The 17,631-nt window shown below is 47.7% G+C and overlaps 1 protein-coding gene across 2 annotated transcripts; it reads right to left on the bottom strand.

Annotated features, from left to right (window-relative positions):
- Positions 1-1,084: 1,084 nt before the first annotated feature.
- Positions 1,085-16,993, bottom strand: ptk6b (PTK6 protein tyrosine kinase 6b). 2 transcript variants are annotated; one of them, XM_084917364.1, is made up of 8 exons: positions 16,251-16,993; positions 10,275-10,396; positions 9,656-9,816; positions 9,357-9,522; positions 7,390-7,551; positions 6,024-6,205; positions 5,791-5,944; positions 1,085-2,419 (listed from the first exon to the last, which is right to left on the bottom strand). In XM_084917364.1, the coding sequence occupies exons 1-8, from the start codon at positions 16,664-16,666 to the stop codon at positions 2,244-2,246; spliced, it is 1,539 nt and encodes a 512-aa protein (XP_084773490.1). In that variant the 5' UTR covers positions 16,667-16,993; the 3' UTR covers positions 1,085-2,243. The 2 variants fall into 2 exon arrangements, with proteins under 2 accessions (XP_084773490.1, XP_084773489.1); XM_084917363.1 differs by lacking the exon at positions 1,085-2,419 and adding an exon at positions 4,442-4,796.
- Between the last annotated feature and the right edge of the window lie 638 nt (positions 16,994-17,631).

Here is a 17,631-nt window from a genome sequence, read left to right as displayed (position 1 = left end):
AGCAAAAAGATTCAGGTTTGATACCTGCGGAGTCAGAGCCTCGCTGCTGCACGCGCTTTAGCCAGGCTCCAGTCTCACAATAAAATAAGAATAATAAAGTAAGTCAAATGTATTTATATAGATCTTTATAAGACAAGATGCTGTTACAAAGTGCGTCACGTGGGAATATAAAAGCATATCAAATAACAACACATTCCACAAGAACATTACCCTGACGCCTGTCTAACAGAAGTGTTTTAAGCTGATTTTTAAAAGAAGCCACAGAAGCGCGATCCCTCGTTTTCAGACGGGTCCGTGGAGCAATCAGGAGAGCGCTATCAGTGGATGTCCGCTTTGGAGAAGCTCAGTGATATCTGTGAGGGCCTCACCTCGTAAAGATATGAACGTAAAAGTGAGGATTTGAAACTGATACCTGTACCCAACTGGAAGCCAGTGCAAGGACTTTAACATGGGAGAGATATGGGAGAGTTTATTACTGTGGGTTAAAAGCCTTGCTGCAGCATTTTGGATCACTTGGGGGAAGGAAGCCTTAGACAGACAGGAAAAGAGTGCGTTACAATAGCGTAACCAGGAGATGAAGGCGTGGACAAGCATCTCCATTTCACCTTTGGAGATAAGAGTCCTGAGTTTAGCAATACTTAGATGAAAAAAGCAGCAGCGGGTCACAGACTTGATATGAGCATCAAACGGCGGAGATTGATCAAAAATGATCCCAAGATTCTGAGCGGCAGCTTTTATCGAGGCTGAGAAAGGACCCAGACGTTGACTAATTTGGGGCTTGATACTCTGGAGCGAGAATTAAATACTCATAAACATTGTCATCCAACATTAATGTCCTTACGACAGGATTTTCCAGCAGCTCGTGACGATGCCTCTCAGTTCAGCGACAGAAGATGTCCTTCAGAAAGTTCAGAGGAAAACTGGAGCAGATTTCTGGAAACGTCTCCTAGAGAGCCAACCAGAACCTACCAAACCAGTCACATGACCTCAGTGCACACACGCACACACACACACACACACACACACACCTAAACTCAGGACACACTAAAGTTCTCATACAGGAAAGAAATAATGAGTCTTTGGTTTGTTGATCATCACATTTTTTAATTGATTTTGAAAAATGAAGAAAGGTCTGATTTCAGAGTAAACAGCGTCAGCCTGTCTCCTCACAGCTGTGCAGGAAAAACTTCGCTCCTCAGAAACTTATAAAACTCATATTTAATATACAGAGAGCAGCTCCTGAGACTGCGCTGCCCCCTGCAGGCCACAGATAGACACTACAGCTGCACCGTTACTTTCTAATCTTATGCAAATAGATTTTCTTCTTCTTTTATTCTCTGCATGAAATGTGTTTGTAAACAAAGTTCACATAGAAGAAAATATTATTCTGAGGCGACGTGACAAATGTGCAGAGCAGAGCTGCTTAAGGTGTTACAGAGCAGGAAAATGTCAGTAATATTAACAATGATGACCTACAACACTAAATCATTCGCTTTAAAAAGTGCATCACAGTGACAACAAAATAAAACCTGAAACAACGAGTGAAGCCCGAAAAAGTGCAGGAAGCATTTCTCAGCACCAGCCTCTCGAGCCTCGCTTCACTGCTGTGTTCAACGCTTCCGTTTGCTGAGTAAACGTTTGCAGCGTCGCCTCGTCAGGCCGCAGAGACTCAAACTAAAGAGGTTTGACAGGGACCAGGAACCTGCGACATTAAGGCATTTTATTACTTTTCCAAAGACACCGTGACTGCTGGGACCTCATTCCAGTCAGAAGCTTTGGTTTTCTCACACGTCCTGTTTAGTTTAATTTAAGTCACTTTAATTTAATTTAGGCTTCTGCATACTGGTACCTGAGGGCAGTAAGAGGTCAGATCAGAGGTCAAAGCGAGGCTATGAGTAGCTTCTAAAGCATCACGTGAGGCGTGTGGTTTCATCTGTTAGCTCTGAGGAAAGCTCGTGAAACATGATTAATGTGATTAAAAACACTGACGGCTCAGTGTCCCGGCCGTCCTCCAGCTTCAGCCATGGAGGACAAAACAGATAAAACAGTTTGTGAACCCGTCTTTCTTCCTGCAGTAATCTGCAGATGATTGGCTCATTAAACTCGTTAGCTTATGATGGGAGCTGTTACCTAAACTTCTCTGTGCTCTCAGGGATGACCAGATGAAGTTTTGCAAGAAGACGAGCTTCAAAGAGTCCGTGTGTGTGTGTCCGTGTGTGTGTGTCCGTGTGTGTGCGCGCGTGTCACTCCAGCTCCTCTCGGCCCAGCTGGGCCTTCAGGGACTTGAAGTCGGGCCGGTCGGCCGGCTCGGCGCTCCAGCACTGGAGCATGATGTCATAGAGAAAGTCTGGGCAGTTGGGCGGTTGGGGCATCCTGTATCCCACGGTTACCTGCTGGTACACGTCCTGGTTACTGCAAGCTGAGGGAGGAGAGGAGAAGTGATGAAGGTCAGAGGTCAAGTTTACTGAAAATCTGAATGCAATAACCTGCACGTGTGAGGCTGAGTATCCCATATAAAAGCTGACATGTTAGCACGTATCAGTGTAAAACGCCTGTGCTCGTAGTCGGTGTAATAAACCCGATCACAGGAAGTCACCGTGCTCTCACCGGTTGATGATTTTTGCATTTGCTTCTCAGCTCACGTGCACCGCATTAAGACCACAGAGGGCAGCACCGACCGCCCTGCGAGCTAGGAACTGAAGGAGCGCTTGGACCCACAGATGCTTCATGACGCTGGTTGATGAGAGGACATGATATGCAGAGTGTATTCGTAGCAGTTTGTCAGCATTAACAGGAAAATATCATATTTCACATGTTACATCACTTTGTGGAAACCTGCATTGGCCAATCATCTTTGATGACTCTGAAGCGAGCAGACTGTTCATGGCGGTTACAACATCAGCAAACCTCAACTGCAAGGCTGGGACCTATCAGAGCTGCAGGGAGGTCCCAGTTAGGGGGCGGGGCATCAATGAGAAGGGACTGAAAGGATTCCAGTGTCTCTAAAGTCGCAGAGACGCTCTAAAGATTCATCAGCTGTTCATTCGAGCAGGTCTGACGGCCTCACCTCAGCCACAGGTGAGTCCTGGTAGGTGGACCGAGACAGGCCCGTGCTCAGAACCTCACCTGCAACAAGCCTGGTTTATGGTTTCAGCCCAGCCTCATAGCACAAACAGGCCTGTTCATGTTTATGGTAACGACTCATAAACAACGCTTCCTCCAGCTGCTCGTTGAGCCACGCCGGGCTGTGACCCTGTCAGGGACCACCGGCACAAACCGGGGATCTCTGGGTGCTTACCACGACACTATGGACATGCTGGCCTACCCTAAATTACAATAATTATAAATCTGAATAAAAAGAGACTTTCCCATGTTTGACTCCAAACATTATCACTCCCATTACTGGCAAAGAGCCACTACCAGCCCCTCCACACCCCCAGATTCCCTTCAAAAGTGGGAAATCTTCACTGGTAGCATGGACCTGAGGTAGGTCTGAGATCAGTCTGATAGAAAACCAGGAGGAAAATACCTGTCCAGGAACATAAACTGACACACAACACCTGCCAGTGCCGCAAGTCTGTCTGGAGTTCTGCGGGCCGGGTTTAGTGAACCGGAGCCTGAAATAACCTGATGGTTAGTCAGGCACCTGCAGCCTGGATTACTAGCTCTAACTGGCAATGACCAAGCACAGTGAGCGGACCGATTTTAAAGTCAAAGCTCAGAATTTATTGATCGTTGGTAGAAAAACATACGAGAATATGATGAAAATGACTCATTTAAACCCAAAGATGCTCACATGACAAACTAACATGCTCATTAATCAGTGATACAGCTGCTCATAATGAACCCTCTGCAGTCCTCAAGGGTTTAGCTCCATTTCAACAACAACATCATGAAATGACACGATATCATGACGTGGTGGGGGTGGAGGTGATGGTGGTGATGGTGGTGATGATGTTGGTGGTGGTGATGATAATGTTGGTGAAGATGGTGATGATGTTGGTGGTGATGATAATGATGGTGAAGATGGTGATGATGTTGGTGAAGATGGTGATGATGATGGTGGTGATGATAATGATGATGGTGAAGATGGTGATGATGATGGTGGTGGTGATGATGATGGTGAAGATGGTGATGATGATGGTGGTGGTGATGGTGAAGATGGTGATGGTGATGGTGGTGATGTTGGTGATGATGGTGATGATGATGGTGGTGGTGATGGTGAAGATGGTGATGGTGATGGTGAAGATGGTGAAGATGGTGATGGTGATGGTGAAGATGGTGATGGTGGTGATGGTGAAGATGGTGATGATGATGGTGAAGATGGTGGTGGTGATGGTGAAGATGGTGATGGTGGTGATGATGTTGGTGGTGGTGTTGGTGGTGATGATGGTGGTGATGATGGTGGTGATGATGGTGGTGATGATGGTGGTGATGATGGTGGTGATGATGGTGGTGATGATGGTGTGAGTCAGCTGCAGTCTTTGCGGACTCTCGGCGGTTCTGCTCTTTGAAGCGCGTCCTCACTGAAGAGCTCTGCAGTCGCTGCTCTGTCTGCCTCTCTGCTGCCCCCCTGTGGCGCTCCATCTGTACTGCAGCAGTTCAGGGTTGTGCCGTCTCCAACTCATACGAGCTGCACTCCAGTTTGACCCTCAGTACCCTGAAGTCGGGCCGGTCGGCCGGCTCGGTGCTCCAGCACCGCTTCATGATTTCATAGAGAAAGTCTGGGCAGTTGGGCGGTTTGGGCATCCTGTATCCCAGGGTTACCTGCTGGTACACTTCCTGGTTACTGTAAGCTGAGGGAGGAGAGGAGGACAAGTGATGAAGAGCGCTTTGTGTTAGCTCAAATATCTGCAGAGCAGCTGAGCTGTGTCGGGCAGCAGCTCTGTAAACCCTCACCGTGTTAGTGTGCAGTGCATCTCCATCACACAGCGACACGCCAACACGAAATCAGACAAACCTCACAAAGAAGTGCACCTGGACTCTGATCCCGCATAAAAACGAGTTTACCCAGAATGCACCGTTTTGTGAAGTTTTCAGATCAAACGTCAGGATACCAGCACTTCTCTGTGCTCCTCTGTGTCTGATAGATCATCAGAGCTGGGCTCAGTCCTCAGACTGACGGGAGTCCTGCAGTGGGACTGAAACTGATCTGAGAGCAGTTTTTAATCACAGCTTAAATGTTTTTCATGTGGAGATCTGCTGGATTTATGTAGCTTTGGAAAAGCTGTAAGTGCCTCATATGTATGTGAAGGCTGTAATTCTGAATACGTAGACAGTATGAAAGTCAGATAGTGGGAGTGGTCAGCTGGCTCGCTCTGGTTATTTATTCTGGTTACTGCAGAGCTTCATAAAGTCCACATTTATGCATGTTTACAGGAACTCACTTATCTCTTTTCCTTGTGCAAACCGGCCAATCGCATTCAAGCACACGTGGACTGTGACATGAGCAGAGTGTGCAGCTAGAGGGCTGCACGTGTTAATAAATACTGCACGAGCTGCGAGGTTGGGGGGAGGCCGCCGTTATTCACCAAGCGCTCCTTCAGCTCCTGAAACACAGCGACGCAGCCGCGGCGCTCGCTCAGCTGTTACAATAAAGTTTAACGTGCAGGCGTCCCTGAGAGGATTTAAAGGTTACTCGAGTTAGCAGAAGTTAGTCTGACGTGTTCGCTACATCCAGATGAGCAGAGTCAAGCTTTTGGGATAATCACGATTATTGTGATAAAGCTAAAGACACACACGTGACGATAAAGACATTAGTAATTGAATGAATCTCTCTCGTGGACTAACCTGGGTAAGGAACTCCTCCACGGGTGATGATCTCGTAGAGCAGAATGCCAAAAGACCAGACGTCGGACTTGATGGAGAACTTCCCGTGGCTGATGGCCTCGGGAGCGCTCCACTTGTAGGGAATCTTTTTGTCTTCTGAGATGTAAAACGGCTCCTGAAGGGAAAAACAAGAATCTGCCGTCAGAGCTGCCGCCGTGCTCCACTTAGAGATCGGCAGCTCCTCCTCCGCTTACCTTGATGACTCTGGCCAGGCCGAAGTCGGCCACCTTGCAGATGTAGTCATGTCCCACCAGGACGTTTCGAGCCGCCAGATCTCTGTGGATGCTGTTCATCTTCTCCAGATATGACATCCCATCAGCCACCTGGCCTCCCATGTCAATGAGGGATGCGACGTCTTGTATTTGGCCCTCTGGACCTGAGTGAGAGAACGATGCAGATGAAGTGAACGGGGCAGGAGTGAGTGCGCCGGTAAGTAAAAGGTCTGAGTTTATCGAACACCCATCTCCTGCTGCTTATTCAGTGGGCAGTGGCCCCTTCCCTCCCCACACACAGTCTGACAGTCTCCCACTCGTCAAGCCCACCTGTTGAACAGAATCGCCTCTCCACCCAGTCATGGAGGTCCATCGAGTTCCAGAAGCCCGACCACGGGTTCTGGAACTCGATGGTTCTAATTCTCCACCTGAACGTCTCTGGATCAGCAGATGGAGCTGCTCCACTGAACACCAGAAACTCCAAACCACCATCAGTACCTGCTCCAGATTTCATCCACTCAGCAGCTGTTACAGGAGCTCGGTGCTGCATTCAGGAGCTCCCCTGAGGGTCGGATTTCACAGGTTGGAAATCGTTTCTCAGATTTAAGTGAAAATTGATCATGTGTTTGTATGTTGATGCTCAGCTGCGATTTCCTGACAAATAATGACTTAATATCGCTGTCTGAGTGTGGGGAAACGTAATGTAAGCAGAAAAGAGTTGCACTAAGTTTCATTCTAAACAGAAGAAATAAAAAAATAGATATAAAAATGCAGTTACAGCGTTAAGGAGATTTTAATGAGATTAACGCTGACACCATTAAAAAAAAAAATCTAGGTGGGAGACATCACCAAAGGTGGTGGAGGATAACAAGGCTAAGGTTCTGGGGGACGACCAACCAGACACGGTGGCCGTCGACACCGAGGACCGCTGCTGGGACAGATGTGGAAGATGGACAGATGGTTCCAGCGGTAAGAGGAGGGTCAGGAGCTGTAACCCAGAAACTGGGACCAGATCACAAACATGATGTCTCAGGAATATAAAATTGATCTCAGATATGTGAAATCTATATCTGAGATATAAAATCCATCTCTGAAATATCTCCCTCCCATACGTTTGTGACTTTGCTGAATATAAATATACGTGTGTAAATATCTGACACGTTTCCGAGGCTTTGCAGCAGCTGTCAGTTTGAAAGCTGTTCGTTTCCCTGAGAACAGAACAGAGAGCGCCCCCTGCTGACCGCCCGCTGAGCTCGATGCTGAGGCTGTAACCATAATCAAAGCCCTCGCTGTCCAACGTTAGCACACTGAACTCTGATCTTTCACTGGAAACAAAGCTGAGGTTTACTTCTGAGGAACTTGAGCAGGCTGCCCTTCTCCATCAGCTCGGTGATGATGTAGTACGGCATGGTCGCCGTGCACACGGCGAACAGCGAGATGAGGTGACGGTGGCGCAGACGCTTTAGGATCTGAACTTCCCTGTGAAACTCTTTGTGGTTCAGCTCCGAGTCTGAGAGCAGGACAGAAATAAAAAGGCGAAAACAGACAGATGAGAAAAGAGGAAGACGGGTGAGAGAAATAACCTTAAAGGCACAACAACTGTACTCAAAGGTGGAAAACATGACACTGTAATTATAAAGAGAAATGTGCCTCTTTTGTCTAGATTGTTGTTGGATAATAACGAAGACTGTATTAAAAAGATGATCAGCACGATGCTGGTGGATCATTCAGCGTGTTACTGAAGGACCAGTTAATGACTGGGGTATACGAAGACATTTAGAGGGAGGCGCGCTGAGACCCCTCTCTGAGAAATGCTCGGCTCCGCCTGAGCCGGATGTTTCAGGAAGATTTCTCTTTCCTGATTTTGAAGCTGAGCTTTGAAAGCCTCACTGAGCAGCATCTCAAATCCAAGTCCTGAGAGCCTGACCCTTACTCTATCGTTGCTGTAGGGCTCAAACATTTAAATGAGGCTGTACCGTATGCAAAGCAGGCTTTCTGCAACAGCGGGAAACAGCCGGTTGTTTCCATGGAAAGTACTATTGGATAGTTTGCCCAGCTTATCATGGAGACCAAACACGAGCTCTGCTTTAGAAACGTGGCGCTGGTCTCCCGCAGCATCGCTTGCATATGCAAACCTGTGGAGTGTGCGAGCGCCTCTTTCTTTGTGATGCTGTTTGAACCGATCCTCGGAAAGAGCTCGAGTGGCTCGTCGATGTCGCCCTGAAGTGTCTCTCACTGTCAGCTGACCAATCACAGGCCGGCCCGTCCTCATCTCCTGCAGCCTCTGCTTCACGGCACGGAGCTGGATCAGAAACGGATGCATGACAAGACTCAAGCGTCTAATGTCACCATAACTTTGCATATTTATATCATCTTTGTTTCAGTGTTTTAACCTGAAACATCAGCTGCAGGTTCCAGAACAAGAACATTTCTAACGTGCTCAGAAGTTCACCTGCGGCTCAAAACCTGCCCGCGCTCATGCCCGCACGTGTAAACCTGCGTCGGGTGTCCTTGCGCCCCGCGTTGAGCTGATCAGGCTGACCGTCGGATCACGTTTAAAGTCAGGCGACGCGTTTTTATTGCGGCAGCATGTAATTCCGTCTCTTTCAGCCTGTACCCCGCCATTATTCACACGCCGGGTGAGTTTCCACACTGGGCCTTTCCCCACTTTCTTCCTATTTTGGCCACACTACATTGTTACTCTTGGCCTTGCTGGTGAGATGTGGGCACTACGGTAACCCTGCAGGTTCAGAGGCTCCGACTGCGGCGTGACGCACATTTATCCGATGCCCAGGAACGAGACCGGGCCTGTGGTCCAATCACATCGAGGGAGGGATCTACAGCTGGAAGAAGACGCATTTCTGGAGCTGCAGACTATTTGATGACTTTTTTGTCTTTTATGTCCACCTGAGTGTAATTTTCTGTGGGTTTTGGGTTGTTGGATGGACAAAAAACAAAACCAACTTGTGTGTCTGTGAAAGCATCAGAGGCATCTTCAGCATGTGTTCACTTTTGATAAACTCTTTGAGTTTCTCTCCATCCTTATTATGTCTTATTGGCCGGAGGTGCTGCTGTGTTTCCGGAGGAAGGAAAACTCTCACTTCCCCATGACAGAAATAAAATTCTTCACCGTGTGTTTCGCTTGTAATGTGCTGTCTGCATGAGGGTCAGCGTGCTGTCCTCAGTATTTCCACAGCCGTGTTTAATGTTTTCAGTCATGTTACAGCACTGAATGAAAGGCGGGGGGCGGGGCTAATGACGGCTTGAACGCGTTTGAGCAGACTTGTGTTTGTGAGCAGCAGGAAAATAAAATACCGCTTTTCAGGATCTTGATGGCGACGCTGATGTGGTTTTTCCAGCGGCCGCGGTAAACATCAGCAAAGAAGCCGCTGCCCAGCTCCTCCTCCAGCGTGAACTCCTCCTTCGGGAGCTCCCACTCGTCCACCGTGAAGTGGTTCAAATCCTGGGTTTCTGGCCTTTTCTGATGGAGGAAACAGAAGCGTGCACCTCAGACATTCACATCCATGCAAAACTAAAGGCTGCTCCCTGCCAGCGGCCCCGTCACAGACACAAGAGGAGCGAATAAATGATGGCGGTATGAAGCCCAGACTCACCTTCTTGCAGGGCTTGCCCAGCTGGCCGGTGGTGTTGAGGCTGTTGGCACAGTAAAAGTCGACCACGTCGATCAGCGAGCTGAAATGATGCTTGGGCTCGATGTGGAAACCATCATCTCCTTGGTGGATCTTGAAGTGCTTCACGCGGCCGGCGGATCGCACTACAGGAAGATGGACAGAGTCAGAGACGAGCAGGGGTCTCAACAGGACACGTGACCTCATTTTTATTGCTACGGTTATTTTTATTTCTGCTGTCATGACCTCAGAAAACAGAAACTAAATATCAGTGGAAAAGCACAGCTGTCAGTGATAATCTCAGTTATAATGAACACTGCAGCGCCGGCTGCAGAAACGATTAACCAATCAGCTCCCTGATGAACCCAGAGACTCACCTGGCTCAGGTGAAAAAGTGTCAAAATCACAGCCCGTTTAACGCTGTCTCTGCTAGGCCTGGTTTTTATTGGCTGATTCAACCCGTTACCTGTCGACAGTATCCACCTTTGGAGCACATGTTCACTGCATCATCTCAGTGCTGACATGAGGAGGATTCGTTAGAGCCTCCGTTGGGGTTTTCTGTAGCCCCTCCTCGTGCTTGTGAAGGCCCTCCCTGTCCACTTACCTGACAGGACGTATCCGATGTCGTCTTTCTCGCTCTGTCGGACGAGGAAGGCTCCCTCTTCGTTTCCTGGGGCCATCAGGTGATTTTGGGCCTCGAAGCGGCTCAGCTTCCCATAAAACCATCTGGATCGAGACAGAAAGATAATTATCAGGAGCTCGCTGTGCAGGTTCAAACCTTCCGCCTGATGTTGTACAGCACGGATAGATGCTAGCTAACATTGGGCTCTCATTAAACCTGCGACAGTGACCTGAGGCTGAAAGCTCAGTTAATTAAAACATGTCTTTAAAGAGGAGAGGATGCATGATTCCTCTGCAGTCTATCGTCACAGGTTCAAATCTGCGACCATAACAATGAACAGAAGTAAACAGAACTACCGTCCACGTCCAACCACAGTGACAACAGTTTCCGACGGCTTTGTTTGCATCATTTGCATCTTTTCATTTTTATGGTTGCAGATTTGAGTCTGTGGTAATAAAGAGTGCAGACAAAGACACTCCTGTTTCAGCTCATTGAGGTTTGCAGCATTCGTTCACGCACAGCTCTCTGAGCTCTGCACTTTGGACCGTCGCAGCCGTTCAGTTGGAGATTTGCTGCTGCGCTTGGATCGTTGTCCTGCTGATGACCCAGTTTGGTCCAAGCTGTGGGACAGACGGCCTCACACTGACTCCAGCACACAGTGGTATACAGAGGAGTCCACGGTCCGCCGTGCTGACAGCTCATGTGAGGTGTTTGGGTTCCTCCTTTGTTCAGATGCAGCTTTACAAACCTAAGCCGCGCTCCTGCAGCACTTCCGAACAGCTACAGTCATTCAGTTTGTTTCTAACTGCGCTGTCATGCCCTTTGACCTTTAACCTACTCCTGTGAGGACTGTTGTGTTAACACACCTGAATGTTTCAGACCTGCACACTGCAGAAACCTCTGCTTCATGCTCAGTTAATTGGGTGCACTGATTAGCAGCACCTGGCTGCTCGGAGTCTCTAAAATCCTGTGGGCGTGGAGAGGTGGCCTTAGTTTCTCACTTGACTGAGTTAAAAATTTACACAACAATACATTTTAAACTCCTTCAGGATTTAAACACTTGAGATGAGGTGTGTCAGTTTACTGTTTGGACCGGACCCTGGTCTTTATTATTACCTTCTTATTATTCGAAAGATTCAGGAAAACAGAGTTTGAGTAAAACTATGTTATGTCTACTATAAAACTATGTCTCCTTTTTAATGCACAGGTACAATCACACAATCTGCACTCTTCTAATGATTCTAGATATTCTTAACTATTTAAACATCGTTCAGTATCCTGCTCTGTTTGCACACTACAACCTGGGTTTGCCACTTATCTGTAATTTAATCTTAATAACTGTGCAGTACTCTGCTTTGGTAAATACCGGTGTCCTGTTCTGTTTGTATGTGTTTTTTTTGCAACCAAATTTCCACTTGTGGGACAATTAAAGGATTATTCTATTCTATCATGTCCAGGTGAGCTTTACCGACCCACAGGTATACGGTGTACACACTGCTCCCTGAGCTGCTGGACAACATACATGACATACAGAGCATACAGCAGGGTCACGTGACAGAGCCTGCGTTTGAGCTGCACAGACACTCCAGCAGAAGGATGGTTGCTGATCATGTAACAGCTGCCTGGGCCACTGACGGGCCCTCACATTGAACAGTGTTTGATATCAGCTAGGATTTGATTTCTAAACATTTTGCCACTGGCTGCATTCCATTTAGGTTCTTCCAGTTTCTCAGTGTTGGGAAAGAGTTCACCACGATCATTTACTGGAACCTTTAATGGATCTGAGCCAAAGCTAATCAAGTTTGAATTGCCTCTGCTTTCTGTTCAGTCAGCCAGAAAAGCTAACAGTACTTTCTGAGGTGAGGATCGGCCGAACGCCTTTAAGTTTGAACCGAAACTTTCTGAGATTCAAGCGAGACATTTTTTATTTGATTTGTTCTGAGTCTGATTAAAATAACCAGGACATGAATCAATAATGCAACTGATGTTTGGCTGCAGCTCTGCTAGGAAAAACCAAATAAACCACATGAGTGAAAATATGCTGCTCAGCTGTGAGCTGGAAGCTTTGCCGAGGAATGATAACCTAAATTTGTACACATGCCGTTCGTGCTTTAAACAAAATTATCTATTCATGTCCACGTGTTGTGTTCCTTTCACACTCTGGTTTGGACTGAATGCTGTTTGACCTCACGGCTCTAAGCTTTGGCTGTGAAACATTATTTAATCTGAGAGCCGTGTGACAGTTTCAGGTTTTGAAGGTCGCACATCTTTGCTTTGTAAGTAAACTCAGTACTGAGGGTTTATTGGGAGAGCAGAGAAGCTCCATCATTAAACGGAGCAGCTGGTGACATACGGGAATAGCCACGCTTTGCACACTTCCCATTCTGCTGAAGCAATAAACTGTGAGTGAGAACGGCAAAACGAGAAGTGGTGAGCTGACCGTCGGTGTGTGCGTCCCAGTTTGCATCACAGCTGAAACACAAACACGGGCTGGTGTGATGTAAAGCTGTGACATTTCTCATGGCGCTCACAGCGTACGGCTCAGTCAGGATCAATAAAGCTGCCGCAACCACAAAAATAAACGAGCAGCACAAAGTGTGACGTTAGAAAGACGAGCAGCTCGCTGGGGTTTTATCACACTGTAAATAGAGATGGATGTAACTTGTTTATACTTTCACATTTTGAAGTCTCAGTCCATTTCCAAAGGTGAACACGTTTGGATGAGTGGGTGGAGCGCTAGGTTATCAGCTGATGCTATCTGGGGCAGCACAGACTCTATGGGAGCATCACTCAGACACCTGCTGATCCGTAACATCCAATCAAAATACTAGAATTTCACTCCGCAAACTTGCTCCGCCTTCTTGGATGTGCTGTTAGTACTGTAACCTCTGCCTAGCAGACAGCTAACAGCTACAGCCGCCTGTGTCACCTCCACCTGTCAGTCAATGAGGCCACGCCTCATTAATGCAAACTCGAAGAACAAAATATCTCTAGGGACCAACAAGTTTGTGCATCAGGCTGCAAACATGTTTATTTCTGCTGCAAAGTTTTAACATGAGAGACTCGCTGGAGCCCCTGCTGGACGTTACAGGAACTGCAGCTTTTGAAGCTTCAGTTTTTTTTGTATTCTTTAAAAGGTCAAAAAGATGATAAACAGCATCCAAATATTCATATCAAATGTTAAAAAGCTGAGCATTAATAACATTTAACCTTCATAATGTGAACTGTTCATTTTTTCATCTAAAGCAGAGTTGTCAAAATCCAGTCCTCGAGGGCCGCTGTCCTGAAGCTTTTCCATAGCTGTGTCCCAAAACGCCGGCTGCATCCTCCGGAGGCCGCATTTGAAGGCCGATTACGTCACAGCCCCGCAACGAAGGCTGTCCCAATTCGTCGACTCCTTCAAATGCGTCCTCCTTTTCCCTGAATTTGAAGGATGGGTCGGGTGTGTCCTTCGTGGCCCAACATATCCCAGAATTCATAGCGCAGCCCAGCCAATTCCAGTTTCCAACAATGGCGGCCGCTACTAAGTTTTAAAATTACTCTTATTAATCTGTCTGGGTCACAAAATAAACTTTTAACATATTTTCAGGCGAGAAAGTAGCTGTGTAAACTTCAAATATCTGCTCGGTTTATCAAGACATCGCATATTTGCAAAAGTGCGCCGACGTTTTCAGAGACGTCTGCTACCCACCAGCTCGATAGCGAGCGGGGGGTTCAGTGGTCACTCGAGCCGGCGAGAGCAGCGGACTCCCGGCTTCATCGTTTTCAGACCCCCACTGTCTGTCGCTACTCAGGTTAAACATGATATTTAAGTCACTCGGATAACTTAAAAATGTAATTGTTTGCCTTTTTTCAGTGTTTTGTTTGTTCCGGAGTAAATCGGTTGGCTGAGATCAAAGTTATTAGATTATTAGATTAAATAAAACTTTATTAATCCATCGAGTGGGTTCCTCCGGGATTTTCACACAGCTGAATAAACGTCAAACAGAAAACTGATTATCAGAAGTGTGAGACGGTCGAGAGTTTACACCAGTGTCCTGTTATATTTTAGACAGCAAGGAGCAGACGGCCGAGTTTATTAAACTCCACTGAGACAGCGGTGACGCAGATCTGAAGGCTAGAACGTCCCATTTCACAGCCTCGCACTTCCGGCCTTCTCGGTCTTCGAAGGACCCGGCCCACGTAGACCACGAAGGCCGGGTCCTTCGAAGGATGCGGCCCATGTTTTGGGACACAGCTCATGTGTCCTTGCTGCAACACACCTGGATACAATTAGTAGGTCATTACCAAGACTCTATGGAACCTGACTGCATGCCGAGGTGGCAACCCCAAACCCTACTCAAGTAAATTTAAATATAAGTGTTTGGAAAAAAGTACTTTTATTGCACCGTGTTCAGTCAGTCATGAGCTGCTGCAACATGAATCAAGTGGCTGAACTGCACCTCAGCATGCAGTTCTGTAGAGTCTTGCTAATGACCTACTAATTGTATCCAGGTGTGCTGCAACAGGGACACGTGGAAAAGTTTCAGGACTGCGGCCCTCAAGGACACCCATGACCTAAAGCGTCTGATTAGCGGGGCTGCTGTTTAACCCCCCGTGCTGACTGCCTGCATCTTTTCACAGAAGTGACAGGAAAGCAGAACTTACAGAAACTTCCACTTTTAGGCAGAGCTGTAAACAGGACGCACATGCACACTTCACTGCAGTAGAAAACAACCGTTTGACTCCCAAAGTGTCTTTTTACAGCGCTCTGCTTCACTGCTTACCTCAGTTTTACTAATGCGATAAAGGATAAATGTGTGATAATGTGATAAAGGTTAAAGGAAGCGTTTACAGTGCTGCGAGTTCCTGGCAGGTAGGTGGACAGTGTGGACTCTGGCTGATAATAAAGGTGTTACACTGAAAAAAAGGCCATGTTGGATTTACTTGATTCAATAGTGGACATTGGTCGCACGCAAACAAACAAGTTAAATCAACACAACTTATTCATATTCAACAAACCTGTGTGTTTTGTGTTCATAAAAGGCGATTGAAACATGTTTAGATGAAGTAAGTTGAGCTCTTGGAATATTTTAATCCTTCACAAAATCCCGGTGTCGCGGGATTTAATATTGCGATGTTATTGACTTACTTCACTCAAACATGATATGAACAATTTAATCTAGCTCTGCATATTATGTAGTTTCTACACTATATAGTTACACTTAACTTGAAAGCACTTGTGTTAAATACACGATGCTTACATAAATCCAAGAGCTGGCCAGTCCCCTTTTTTCAGTGTACACATCCTGATTTATGCATCTGCAGCTGGAGGCACAGCAGCCTCATGAACATAATAAAAAACGTGATTCTGAATGTGAATGAATTTCTGCCTTCAAGCTGGAAATCTTCTAGCTTTCCTGTCAACACCTTTACCTGTTCAGTGACATATTAATAGGAAATTACTGTGACACGTTTTCAAAGTATACACTTAATGTACTTGTACATTCTTGAAATACCACTCTGCTGCACTGCCTCAGATTTTCAGTGTAAACATTTAGAAGCTTGAGTGTCTTCCTGTTGTACTGACTTTATGATGTGAATCATATGATGCTGTGTAAATAAAGGTGCCCCAGTGTGGAGGTCATTAAACCCCCTGCAGCTGCAGCATTAAATCAAATCATGGATGATTTTACTGCCGCACTTTGTGCTGAAGCTTTGCTCCTGTTGGGTTTGAGTGTAAACTCTGTGTTGGACAGGAGAGGCTCACAGATGAGACACCTGAGCTGTCTACACTCGGGGCTGGATCAGGTGTTACCCCTGAAACAATCCTGGAAATGTCCTGCTCCCTCTAAACACCTGCTCTACTACAGACACGCCGCTCACGTGCTTCTGTCTATCGCGGACACCGGGATGGCCCTCGGAGCTCCCAGAGGTCAGAGCTGCTCTCTGGGAGCCGTCAGAGGAAGCTGCACTCACGGCTGCACGTTGATGGACTCTGTCCTCGCCAGGTAGTTGTTGGGGACGATTCCCTGCGCCACGACGTGCCCGTTGCGGTCGATCTTCCGCGCCGTCCACCAGTCTCCGCTGCGGCTGACCACCCTGAACAGGTCTCCCTCCTGGAAGGACAGCTCCTCCTGGTGCCGGGACTCGAAGGGCCACATGGCCGTGTAGATGCAGCTACCCTCGGAGGCGGTCTCCTTCGGGGGCTTCGGGGGCGGCGTCGGGGCCTGGGGCTGCTCCCCGTCGCTGTCGCTGCAGGTGCCTCTCCGTCCTCCGCCTCCATCCTCTTCTTCACCTCCTGCTCCCGCTGGCCGAGGAGCCTTCTTGCCCGTGAGGATCCTCTCCCACAGTGACTGCAGGCAGGGGCACGCTCTGCGCAGACACTCACCCATAGGTGACCATGAACGGCTCCGCGCGCGCGCTGTGTGTCTCCGCAGCTCGGCTCAGTCAACCCGCCACACCTGTCCGACAGGTGCAGAGCAGGGAGCGCGGAGAATGTCGGGAATGCCTGCGCAGGGAACGGTGCGGTGAAACTGTACTGGGCGAGCCCACGGAGGGACTTCCTTTAGTTACAGAAACCACGGGAGCCCCGCCCCCAGAGGGTGTCATCAATCTGTTCGTGCGCTCTCTCTCTCTCTCTCTCTCTCTCACACACACACACACACACACACACACACACACACACACACACACACACACACACCGGGGTTTCACAGGTAGGCAGGATCCAGTTGACTCCGCCTCCATTCCAACCGCTGGACAGGACGTGGTGACGTTTCTCTTCAGTGACAGGTGTCGCGACATCAGCGCTCAGCTCGCGGGTTACAGCAGAACACATTTGTCGGTGTCAGTTCAGGCCCACATTATTCCAGATCTCGATTCAAACAAAGAGGAAACAAGGCAACTACCCCAAAATGTAAAGAACCACATTTATTTACTTTGTATTAAAATGTCATGTAGAAGATGATTATTAGTCTCCTCGCTGATCAAAGGAAAACGTTTTATTGCCGTTGCAGCACTCAGAGCAGCTTTTTGCTCGCTGCTTCTGCTATTTTGACATTTTCCTTTGGTGAAGAGCGCCGAGCCTTTCGTGCTGGGAGGTCTCCGTGTCATCACTATAATCCCAACTATCAGATTCAGGCTCCAAAATGTTGAGATGACTTCAAACCCGAACAGGGCAGGGGATGAAGCGTTTGGAGCTCATCTATACGTTTACACCTTGAAGCATCCTGTTGATATTCTCTTCCGTCTCTGCTCTAACATCATGCTTCTTATTCCTCCCCACGCTGCCGCGTCTGTATCAGCTGTACCAGCAGCCCGGTGGTTTCACGTGGTTTCTGTAGAGGGAATCTACACA

This window comes from Perissodus microlepis, chromosome 20 (genome assembly GCF_051167445.1).
Source record: "Perissodus microlepis isolate ML-2025 ecotype Zambia chromosome 20, ASM5116744v1, whole genome shotgun sequence".
Taxonomy (NCBI): Eukaryota; Metazoa; Chordata; class Actinopteri; order Cichliformes; family Cichlidae; genus Perissodus; species Perissodus microlepis.
The sequence above is the reverse complement of the archived record's forward strand: the minus strand, read 5'-3'. Positions and strand labels throughout refer to the sequence as shown.